Source organism: Chaetura pelagica, unplaced genomic scaffold, assembly GCF_000747805.2.
Source record: "Chaetura pelagica isolate M959 unplaced genomic scaffold, ChaPel_1.0 scaffold147, whole genome shotgun sequence".
Classification (NCBI taxonomy): domain Eukaryota; kingdom Metazoa; phylum Chordata; class Aves; order Apodiformes; family Apodidae; genus Chaetura; species Chaetura pelagica.
Genome location: NW_009954194.1, coordinates 975,161 through 987,921, shown reverse-complemented (window position 1 = coordinate 987,921; position 12,761 = coordinate 975,161). Strand labels below are relative to the sequence as shown.

General features: G+C 40.3%; 1 protein-coding gene across 3 annotated transcripts in view; it reads right to left on the bottom strand.

The window, feature by feature from the left end:
• Positions 1–9,797: 9,797 nt before the first annotated feature.
• Positions 9,798–12,761, bottom strand: part of LDB2 (LIM domain binding 2) — a 219,975-nt gene continuing 217,011 nt past the window's right edge. For all 3 annotated transcript variants that reach the window (XM_010003088.1, XM_010003089.1, XM_010003090.1), the window contains exon 8: positions 9,798–11,086. In XM_010003088.1, coding sequence (XP_010001390.1) covers positions 10,856–11,086 — 231 coding nt within the window. In that variant the 3' untranslated portion in view covers positions 9,798–10,855. The remainder of the gene's footprint in view (positions 11,087–12,761) is intronic.

Sequence of the window (12,761 nt, the reverse complement as noted above, 5' to 3'; positions counted from 1 at the left end):
CAGTGTAACCCTCATGTTACACAGGAGGCTGAGGACTGAATCCAGCTCTTTCACATCTTAAGTGAGTGTTAAGAGAAAAATTTTTGCCAAGATATAAATGGCAGTTCAGTATCTTGTGAACACAACCTGAAAAAAGAGGTTCTGTACTTTGGATTTTTCTCCATTATAATTTTCCTTTCCTGCCCTTGGAGACCTGTTAGGACAGGACTCTACTACTGGTGAGGACAGCAACACTCTGGGATCTTTTGCTTGCTGCTGAAGCACAGTCGGGGCTTTTCAGGAGGTGAAGATGGGCACAGTGGGCTGTGGCAGCCAACAGACATGGATGTCTGAAGCAAGAAGTGGGTTTGGGGAGGTTTTGTGGAGGTTCCTGAGGCTTGGGCACTTTGGGAGGGCTTGGACAAGGAGAGCTTCACTCAGAGTTTTAGAAAGAGAGACGTGGGATTGAAGAAGCTGGGGGTTCTCCAGGTGGGCACAATCATGAGAAGGAGCAAGGGATGTGGAAAATTGTAATGGATGGGTTTGGAAATAGGAGCTTTGGCACAGGAGAGGAAGAGAGCTGGAGTAAATGCTGGGGCAGGAGAGTGATGGGTACCAAAGGAATGGATTTTTTAAACACCTCTGACTTAGAGGCTGGGCTTGGGGCAAGAGAATCTATCTCCTGCCCCTTCTGCTCATCCTTCCTTTTTTTTTTTTTTTTTTTTTTTTTTTTTTCTGCTGGCAGCAGGAGTAAACAGAGCAAATTTGTTCGAGAAAAATTGATATGAACTTTTTTCTGCACTTCTGAAATCTTTCTGTCCTCACCTCTTGTATTTATTAGTTCAAAGTGATTCCCCAAAATTTGACCTGAATTCTCCAACTACTTTTCTTCTGGCAAATAAACTCTTCACTAAAAACATATGTGTGCCCGTCACTACACTAAATGTGTGTAGTCTATTTACTTGCTGTCTGGCTGATGGCTGGCCCCTTCCCAGCAGTGCAGAGGAGATGGAAAGCATTAAGAAAAGCCCTGAATATTGCTGGATTAATAGTCTGCAAAAGAGGATAGGGTTGATAGGAATGAAATCCTAGCTCTGTTAAGCAGTGCTTGGAAGATTTTGCTACAAAGTTTCTATTAAAAATAATAAAAAAATAATTAAAAAAATCAATGGTTGTCACACAAATAAAAACTGTGCACAGCTTGAATCCAGGCTGGTGTGCTTCCAGAAAGTCAGGGGATTTAAAAAAGAAATTAATAAAAAAAAGGACCTTAGTTGTAGGCAATGCACTTTAAAGGCTCAGCTCATTCAGTATGGAATAACGTTGTGAACATACATTCCAGAACTGGTTTCTAAGGAAAGGAGGAAAGGGGTAGAGCTGCAGATACAGAGGGGAAGGCTGGGGTGCCTTGGCTGCAGCTCAGCCCCCATCCCCACTGCCCCCAGCCCAGGCTGACAGCTCCCCTGAGCTCTGTGGGCAGAAACCCTAGGGAACAGGACCATGTCTGCTGAAGCAGGAAGGTGGCACAGAAGCTGAACTCAGAGCTGTTGCTCAACACCACCCTCAGTACAAGATGTGGTGGCTCTCGGCAAAGCTACTGGGCCGGTTCAAACATGGTGAGGAGGCAGGAGGCGATGATGGCTTCAGAGAGGACCTGAGCCAGGCTGGGCTGAGCCTGATTTGGAGACACCAGCAAGACTTGTGTAAGGGTCTTCCTGTTCTTAGGCTAATGCAGTTGCTTTAGAAAAAGGGTGTGTTTCCTCTAAATACATTTCTCAGCACCTCAGGGCTGGTGGCTCAGGCAGATGACAGGGCAGAAAGGGGAGTTTCCATTCAGTGGAACAATGAGGTGTTTTAACGAGGGGTTTAAATCAGGTGACACTTGCTCTGGTGGCTTCCCTAGAACTGGCAACTTATCTCAAGGGATGATGAAGACTAGAACTAGAGCTGCCTTCTTTCTTTTTTTTTTTCTGCACAGGGGAATCCATTTGGTGGTACATGGGGGGAAATGGTTCACTGGGAAATAGGAAAAACCGTCAAAGAAAGATACAAGAAACAGAGAAATCACTGGCTGGAGCAGGCTTAGCAGGAAAACAACCGAGGGTTTGAAGAATTACCAGAAAAGTGATATTCTCAAGAGTGCAAGCAATAGCACAGGCTCCACTGAAAATGAGGTTAGTTTTGGAAATTAACATCACATCTGTCTAGTTACAATAATCCTTGTCCATTTAAAAATGGAGCTCATGCCACAAGATATCTGCTATAAATAATCAAATACGTTATAACCTGGACATATCCTCTACATCGAATAATCCTGCTATAAAAACTGAGAATAAAGGAATTTGCTGGATGACTAGCACTTAAGAAATTGTTCCCTGGTGGGTTATTTGCAGCCTATTCTCTACTTCAGTAGGAGTTTATGTTGAATAACTCACAGCTGTGGAAATACCTGCACAATGGAATTTAATACTGCTAATAAAGGGATCCAAATTGGCCCAGCTCCACTCAAGACTCACTAATGTTAAGACATACAAGTGTCTTGGGTCATGTAAAAAGCTGATGGCTTCAGGGCAGAGCTGTGGATGCTCAGGCTGGGGGGTGGTACCAGCTGGTGAAGGATGGGATGGGGCAGCTGACGAGCCAGGCAGCCCGATGCTGCTGGAGCTGTGTGTGCTGGGACCCTCACCAGGGGACAAGGAAGCCATGGACGTGCCACGAGGCCAGCTGAGCTCCCACCTTCACATAGAAAGAGGGGTCCTGAACACAGGGGGAATTTTTTTGGTGGGAATTTGAGGAAGCAATTTTTTAAAAATTATTTTTCTTTTTCTTTTTAGGAATAACAGAAGGGGAGGAGTCAGTCCTGCTTGCTGTGCTGCACACACAGAAAATGCAATAAATCCACCCAGGCACACAAGGGCCACGCCACAGTGAGGGTTGCTCACTCCTGGTCACTTTTAAAGCACCAGCAACCAGAAGAGCCTCCTTAGATGTGCACTTGTACCTCAAAAGACAGAGCTAGCAATTCTTCATGATTTTTTAAATTATTTTTTAAAATTTTTATTACAACTCACCTGCATTAGTCTAAGTTTCAAATCTTGTAGGGAACTGGGGAAGGGAGGAGAGGAGAAAGAAGGAATAACTGATGCTTTGGGTGATCTATATCACTCATATGTCCTTCAAGCTACCTCTCTGCAATGTTTACAAGGATATTTCTGTAGAGAGCTGGGCAGGACATGATCTGTGTAATTCACTCTGCAGCATCGTGGCTCAGTCAGGAGCCTTGAGAAGGGAACCTCATCAGCCCACCCCTGGCTAGACCAGAGGTGCTCATATTTGATATTTGACTTTGAGCTCCAGCATTTTTAAACTGTTTGTTTTAAATTAAAACTAAATTTTTAACTTGTAGCTGCATGGAAAACAAATCTGGAAAAAAAATATTAAGGTATACATTAAAATTTCAAAACATGGAAGGAGCAAAAAAAAAAGCACACTCAAACCAGACAAAATGGTTCTTAAAAAAAATATTAAATTAAAAATAATGATTTTGAGGATCATTATTTCTGTATATCTTCCCAGCAGGAAGGCACTGGAGCAGAGGAGATTGTAAGGTGTTCAGATAGAGGGCGAGGTGTAGATGGACAAGTATGACAGTTCTGGAAAAGCTGTAACTTCAGCCAGGCCTTTAATGTAACAAAATTACTCTATTGGTTTCTAGGTAGGACTATTCATGTAGTTTTATTATTTTAGCTCAAAGGTAATATCAAATTAATCCATCTATTAATCAAAGGAGATTGTTGCAGTTAAGAAAGCAGAACAGCTTTAGCACTGATACGCATTACCACAGATAATTAAAAATTAAAAAATAATATAAAAGAAATTGTCAATTTTCCTTTCAGGTCTTGACCTTGCAGCTGTGTGCCCACCCTGGTACCTGGCAGTGCCTGCATGAGGCCCATCTCTGGAAGGTTTCCCTCATTACTGATTGCAGTTTTCTTCCCCAGTATATGGGCTTTTCTTAGAAACTGTCATCTTGTGGATTGCCACTTTCTGAAGTGTCATACTGTTCAAAGGCAATTACTATACAGACCACTCCTTCCTTCCCCAACAGGTCCCCTCCCTACTTGAGAACTGGCTATGCCATGGGTCTCACAATAAAATCATAGGACTTGACAACTCTGTTTCCATTTTAGAAGCCCCCATCCCACTATTATGTGGTCTTAAAAATGTTGCCTCCCTGTGGAGTGCCACAGGTCAATCACTCATTATAAACTGGTCATTAGTATTATTTTTTCCCTTCTCACAGGAATGCAGCTGGCATCTCTAGGAAAGCCAAATGCTGCTGCATGAAATTTGTGAGTTAGACCCTTCTCAAGGGGGGTTTGAGCTTCAAAAACAAAGGGGGGAATATTTAAAAATAATACATTTTCTGGAAGAAAGAAGGCTGCTGTAGGTTATATTTGTCTGATCCCTTAGGCTGAAATAAGAGTGAAACTTGAAAACAAAGCCAACTTGAAACTCATTGTCCCTGTTGACACAAAGGCAAGCAGAGAAGATAGCTGTGATATGCAAAAATGAAATTACACTGCTTCTACAAAGCTTGGTAACCACAATAAAGGTTCTTGATCACTGTCTGGGGAAACTTTAGCTATGAGCCCAGCTCCTATAAATTGAGCTGCTGTAGCACTTCACACCTGATTCACATCAGAAGAGCTGATGATTTAAGCACAGAGACAGTCATAGAGCTGCTGAAAAACCTCCATGAAAAGATAGCTGTCTCAGTTGCTCACCTTTTGTTAACACCAGTTTAACCTGAAGGAGAGATTTCAATGAAAGGAGTGAAAATTCCCTTTCAAAATGGAGTTTGCAGTCGAAGACAGACACAAGCCCCAGCGTCCATCACAGTGCCTAAATTTCACACCTGTCTGCTGAATTCGATCTCTCTTGGCAACCTAGGAGCAACTCACCTTGGTTTTGATAGGTTTGTCTGTGTAGAATATGAGTCCTGCATTTTGTTTTACACATAGCCAGAAGAAGATAGAAGGTTAAAAACTTTCAGCAAAATGGCTAACAAATTTTCATAATCTATCAAAGAGATCTGAAAGAAAATGGAATGGACCTCCCTCCTACAGAACCATCCCTCCCCCCAACCCAGCATCTGAAAGCACCAAACACAGTTCTTAAAAGCTTTTCCAGTACTCAGACCCTCCAAGAGATCACTCAGGGAGGATGAAACTTTATGTGATGAAATGAGAGTTGCAGTCAAATATGATAAGGAGTGTTAAATGCCTACTTCATATCAAGCATTTTAAAAAATGTCTCCTAATGCACTTACACAGGAGACGCTTATACATTATAGCAGTTCAATACAAAATTGTACATACTATGTCAGATGAATTCAGCGTTGTTGAGACAGAGCTATTAATTAAACTGGGGCTATACACAACCTGAGGATCTCCAGAGATCAGGCAGAATTCCTTTTAGCATAATGTAAAATACTGCTCCCCCAAACACACACTGTAATGGCTCTATTCTGCATTCTACCTTCCAATTGCTAAGGTCTTGGATACTTGAGAAGTATTTGTATCATAGATCACAGTACAAATTAACAAACAACAAACCAAACCAACCCCACCCTCATAAAATCCCTCCAACCACACAGAAAGAAAAGAAAATCAACCTGAAGAATTAGGGACTCCAGCTACGAGAACAGATCTAAAGAATCCTAGATTTGGATCTCCAACAGGCATGGAGGTGCAGTGGGTGGGCATTTATCTCAATTCAGCTGCAGTACATTCCCCTGCTAATGTGCAGTAATGTCATTCAGCACCTGAGTTACCAGGAATGCATTTAGTAACTTATCCAAACTGAAGCTTATAGTTCTCATCCCACTCCTTGTGTAGTTGATGGAAGCAGAATCAGTTTCTTGTGGAACTGATGTTTCTGTGGTCTCTTGTGGCTGGATGCTTTTTATAAAGTTTTTTATTCTGTATGCACAAGTGTATTACTCTCTGATGTCAGCTTTAGTGTATAATGGTGTTTCAAAACATGCTTATGGGTTAAGACTGCCCATAGACCCATTAAAACTATTTCTTGATGTAAGGGATATAGTTCTTTTATTTCAGAAGTGACTCACAGGGTCATGGAAGACAGGGTCCTACAGTTAGATTGCTCCATTACTGCTCCTAATAAAGCCTCTCCCTTTGAAAGTACTGGTACTAGATGCTGTCAAACTAACATGCTAAATTAGAACAGATTTTAATACTGTGAACATTCAGTAGAAATTCATATATTCTTGTGAAACATAACAGCATGGTCCATAAATTTAGAGACTTCCATAAATGATGCTTTATCTAAAGGTACCATCTGCCATTCTGCAATGCTGGGGTACCACCAGACTTCCTAATAAAAGCATAATTATTTGCTAGAGTAACATCACTTCTATGGGATGTTAAATATTCAATAGTTCCTCTTACCTAGTAGGAGATTCAGGCCTTGGTCTTGTATAAAAATATGCTGTCAAAAAGCTAGAAAAAACAAATCATGCAGTAAAACCAGCTGCTGGGGTTACTTGTGCCCTGGGGCAGCTTTAATTTGGATGTGCAATATATCACTGTAGGGCTACTTGATCAGAGTTGCAGTCTCAGGAAATATTTTTGGGACTATTCAATTTCCATTAGCAGTTTCTCCAGGATATATTAAGCACAAACTGGGTTTTCTTCAATATCAATCATTGACATTTTCTCTTTCATCCTGTCTTTGCTAAAATAGGATTTTCATGGAGGCCATGAAATTGCAAAATTTAGTCTGTTCTTATGGCTGTTCTATCATTTAGGCTCCTTTAATAGTGCTTTGCAGCAAAGGCTGGGTAAGGGACCTCTCTTCACCCTGGTGTTGGAGGACACCCAGTGGTGCTCAGCTCTTGGCCTTTCCATTCAGTAGTTTCTTCCCCTCTACCCTCATCTCTTTCTACAGACTTCAAGACTGATCCTCCTTGGCAGCTCTCTGGTAATGGGAACTTTTGCTGTGTTCCCCAAGGATGCAAGTTGGTTGTCCCAGGTGTGTGCAAGTGGTACCTTCTCCAGGACCAAGGTTAAAAATCAGTCGCTTATGACTTTCACATGGCCCTGAGATGCAGCAGGCATACAAATGCTAGCTATGCCTCCCAAAGTCGCTTCCAAATTGAATTACCCTACAACATTATCACGTCATACACACCAATACATAATGACGAAACCAGAGGACACCTTCTTTCTGAGAAGACTATAAAGCTGCAAATATTGCTTATTTTCACTTGCTGTGAAAAGGGAGAATGCAGCTTTTAACAACAGAGATGTTCTCACAAAGGGCAGCTGATGAGACCAGCTGGTGACTCATGTGAGTTGGAAGCTTTCTGAGGAGTGGACTTTGCTGACCCAAGAACCCCTCCTCAAAAATATTCCCAAACAAAGCAATTCAATGAATAACCAGAAACCAGTAGTTGTTCTTACAACTCCTTTGTAACAGCAACCAGCTTAGTTATCAGTGTTCTTATTCAGACATTTTACTAATTATATGATCCTGCTTTCCTATGAAAACTCCTGGAATTTCCTCCCTCTGATTTGCAAAAGACTTCTCAGGGCCAGTATTTCCCTCCATTTAGCAAAAACAAACGAGCTTTCTCTTTGAAAGTATTTCAGCCTCATGACGTAAGTTTCCTTCCTTCTCTTAATAATTGCAGGGCTCCCCAGAGGAAAGTGTCAACAACATTATTTCCTTCCAAATTCTAAAAGAGATACAATGTTCTTGTAGGTGGTGAGATTAGATTACAGTAAAATTAATTGTTGGTTTCAAGCTTTCATTCTTCAGGCAGCAACCTCAGGTCTCGTTAACATGTTACTTTACCTCACCTGTGATCTTTATGCCCCTTTTCTTTATGCCCCTTTTCCGTATCTCTGCATCAGACAAAAGCCCCAGTGTCATTTAACTGCAACCCACAACCAAAAGGCATAAAATGTGGTAGTTAATGCCACTGCTATACCTTAATTCTCTACCTGTAAAGGAGTGTTCCCAAGAACAGGGCACAAGCACATAGGAAGGTGCAGGATCACAGGCTCTGTGTCGGTGAGTTTGCCATGTCATTTGAAACATGGGAAGAAAAGCCCAGGCCATGGGGATGAAGGAGGCAGCAATGCCAAAGCTGTGGGGTCAGCTGCTGCACATCCCAAACTGCTCATTGGATATTTTGTTTTATTAATAAGTAAGCAAAATAAATAAAAGCAGCAAGTTCTGTCTGTTATTCACCCTAACCACAACAGGGTGGATTGATAGCTTGTAGATGGGTTTTTGAGGAGATATGGATAAAGTGTCCTTCCAGAGTAATTCAAGGACAGCACTCTAAGGAGTCTGTTACCCATTTTTCAAGTGTTCCGATGTTTATTTACTGAAACAACAGGAGTAATATATCATAAATCTTTTAAAAATTGAAATACTAGTGCCAGTCTTGAAAGATTAATAATAAGGAATGCCTTTTAGAGTGTGCTCATGGAAATGTAGTATGAATTATTAGTGTTTTTGAACATTAGAATTACAGTGTATAATTGTAATGTTATAGCAGTCATATAGGAGACAATGATTCCTTAATGGAATACATTGTGAATTTAATTATTTACATGGAAAAATCAGGGCTTATATAGTCACTGAATGATAGACCTACCACTTCCAACATCTTCCAAGTGTTATGAAGAAGCAGCATTGGATGCAGATATGTGGATACACTCAGACCAGGTTTGTTATTTAATTAGTTTTCAGTTCTACCCTACAGTTGATTGTTTGTGCTCTAAATCCTACGGAAACCTGAAGTGTCTTTTAGGCTATCTTCCTGGAAAGGCTGCTACAGGTGCCAGCATTCATCGAATAAGGATTTTGCTTGCGGGAGAATGGTGCCCATGTTGGAGGCTGAGGTTTGTTTCTGGGGCAGGGTGCTTTGCCCTTGTATTTCTTCAGCAATAGTTTCAAAACTATTGGCAGAATAACATCCAGCAAAAGCATGCTTTAAAAATATTAATATATGCTTGGGAGACATATTTCCCTAGAGTGGCTTCTGGGTACAGTTAGGAAAAAAACAGGAGTTCTTCAGATGCTTTTATCATGTCAGTTATATTAAAAGTAGTTTCAGTCAAGAGCAAAGCCTCACTCTCCTTCACAAAAGAGAGGATCATGTAGATTCAGTATCTCTGTGTCAAGTAATTCTCCCTGGAAGTATTTGCCACTGGCAGGGTGCACCTTGCAGGGCTTCTCAGCTGCCTCGGGACGCAGGCGTGTGCCTTGGTGCCTCTAGCCCAGCGGAGGGGCTTTACACACCAGGCTGTAGTGGCTGCACCACTCCAGAGGCTTTGCTTGCTCCCATGAACAATTGATTTGATAGCAAAAGGAAGAAAGAAGGAGATTTTTTTTTTTTTTTAATCCTCTCAGCCTCAGTTGAGGGACTCATCATAAAACTATCAGACAGAATTCAGCAGAGTGGAAATCCCTGCTCTGATAAGCCCCAGCCCCAGAAGGCAAGAGATGCAAAGTTCAGGCTGGAGGTGTGTTTGCTGGAGGATGCCCTGCACTCCCTTGTGCTCAGCACTCACCACTGCTACTGACCTGTGGTGTTACACATCATTAATGTTAAAAAAAAGGAACGTCTCACCAAATTGAGCTGTAAGCGATTCACACCTAAACTACAGGCTTCTCTTTCTGCTGGAAAAAGACTGCAATTCAGGGCAACGCTAGTTCCAAGCACATGGGTGTGTGTCTTTTGCATGCAAGGAACTGTAAATGCACTTTATAAGAGCCCATTTGTTAACACAGTTTATTGGCACACCTATTGGCAAAGCATACATAAAATACAGTTGTATTATATAACACACTGACTCACTGTGTCTTTACATGATGAGTTGAACATATTAATATGTAAATGAAAAAAATTAGTTTCTTTTATAAAGTTTCACATAAATACACCAGAATAATAATAATAAAAAAGTAAAACAAAAAATGGTTTGAGGGCTTTACAAAAATATTATACAAGAAATATACTATGAAAAGAAATAACAACAAAGCAAACTCAGATACAATAATAAAAACACAAAAGTTTTAGATTTATTAAGCTGCCCACAAAGTTAATGGATTACATGGCTTTAAAATATCTGGATCAACAGCAATTTTACAAAGCATAAACTCTCATAGGACTGGGTGTCTTTTTCCACATAAAAATATTTCCCATGTCTTTGATGAAAAGAAGACATTTCTTGTTTCAGCATTTTTATTAAATGATGGAAAGAGAATCTACTGGCATCAGCTAAACGTAAATTAAAAATGCTGGATCCTTTAAATGATTAACTGATGAAAGAAAAGTTAAAGAAAGAACAAAAGTTAAATTACTTCTCCTTAAAAGCTGATTTTTTTCTGAAACAAGAAATTTTAGGTGCAAGTTGAAAAGCAGAAAATATATTACAGTTGTAAAAAGTTTTACATAGTTACGTTAATGAGATCCTGAGCACTGATGACTTCTTAAAATATGGCCATTGTTTGCTGAGGAAAAAAACAACCCCTTCCAATAAAATGCATTGTCAAAATTTGCCATGAGATGCCATTTAATTTTCCACTATTTTAATTGAGGTCAGTGCCAGTATCGTGTTGTATGTGAAAGCTTCCAAGAAATGTATATGGAAGCTTATACAAGAGTTTTCCCTAATTAAAAAACCAAAACATCAGATTGCTTTAGTTTAGAAATAGAGACTGTATCTGTTGAAAGTTGTGGTTTGTTTTTTGTTTTTGTTTTTTTTTTCAGAATGCTGTGAAACAGTAATTAATAAACCACTGACATACATTGCAGTGGGTACTGCTGCAGAATAACCTATTGGGAAGCCTGTGGTGTGGGGTTTTCAGATTTAGTCTCCTGGTTAGCAGGAGGTTTGCTATTCCACGGGCTGTTATTTCCCAGTGCAGGTGAATTGTTGAAATCTTCTTCATCATCCATGCCATTTGCTGCATCATACTGTGTATTCTCTAATCTAGTGATAAGCCTTTCATCTTCATCCCCAAATTCGCCTCCCATCAGAGTTGGTTCTCCTACCACCATCACATCCTGTGAACAGCACCCAATATTTGTTATATGGAAACCTTGAGAGAAAAAAAATCAACTTAAAAAAATTATGTTAGAGAATTTGCATCTCTTAACTTTGTGATATTTGAACAACAGAGTTAAAGCTCCTGCACAGTAGGAACCAGGAGACAGGCTTACACTTTATTTCTAATTTAAATCAATAACTGTAACACATCTCTCTAGCCGCATGCTCATGGCTCTGGATCTCAGATACCCCAGACTGAAAAGCAGGTAAACTGGAAAACATGTATGATTTTAAGCACATAAGCAGGCTATGAAACTGCCTTAAACTCCTGCTTGAAATATTAAGCCTTTAGCCAGTAATTCTTTCCTGAGCCATTTCGCTTAGGGAAGGCACCGGGGTGCATCTCAGCTGCAATTTGGCGATACGCATAGTCTAAAAGTAGCTGAAAAGAAATGACATTTCTTATCCTCAGACTTCTCGAATGTGGAGCACAGCACTCTCATAAAGATGGGAACTCTCTTATCCATAGCCAGCCAAGCCCTTTTACGCATCCAATATACTTGACATTCTGCTACTTAATTATGGTAATTAATTTAGGTAAAGTTTTCGATAAAAACAATGTTCACACTGATTTGACAATTTGCATAGCTAATTAAGTCATTAGCAAAAACCTGCTGATTGCCAACAAGCCCTGAATTTACCATCTGTTATTTCATGGTGCCTGTCACCTAACTCCATGTAGGCAACCCTGCCGCCAATCTGTGCAGTAAGAGGACCAATCTGTCCAGCTGGTACCGTAAAAGGAAGATGAAGAGTGCTAATTATAATTACACTGATGAAACTAGTAGTCATCAAAACCCGAAGCATGCAAGGAAGGAAGAATTCATCTAATTGCTGCTTTAAGTACAAATTGTCCTTCCATGAAAACAAGTAAACCGCCTACTGTACTCCAGTGCATCACACATTTGCTGCAAAAACCCTACCTAGTATGGGACAGAAAGGTGCAAACTTGAGATGGGAAAGCAAAGGTGCAAAGCCAGAGAGCTCACTTGTTCTCTCTGCTCAGCGGAGCTTCAGGCTGCTGTGCTAACCACTACAGAGATGTGTGGGATGCATCTTTCCATGCAGCTCAGGTGGCAGGGCATCAGCCAGAGCCTAGTAAAAGTGCAGCAATTCCAGATGTCTAGCTCTGTACCTGCTGATTTAACAAGCCCTTCCAAGAATCCTAGCAAACAACAGATTTGTATTTTAAAGGATCTGTTCCTCCTCAGGAATGTAAAAGCATTTGTACAAAGCAAACAGAAGACAAATGTCTGCATTCAGTAAGGCTTCTTTTTAATCAGATGTGTACTCCCTTCACCATGAAACAATACAAATTATCACCTATAATTATTTACAGGTTTTTTATGTTCCTCAGCAAAGGCTGACACGCTACAGAAGAATGCTTATATCACATTTTCAGCCTGTACTATGTGAAAAAACTGTGAGTAGATGGAAACTCTTACATGATTTCTTATTTATATTGTCTGTATTTTGTTACTCTATATATCCATAAAATATCTAGTAAAATAAAACTCACACATAGCTTTACAACACAAAAGGTTTTTTTTAAAAAAGGTATTTATAACCAAAAGTTTTTTTCTAATTTATTTTGTCCCTCTAAACAATAATGTATATTGTGCACTGCTGAAC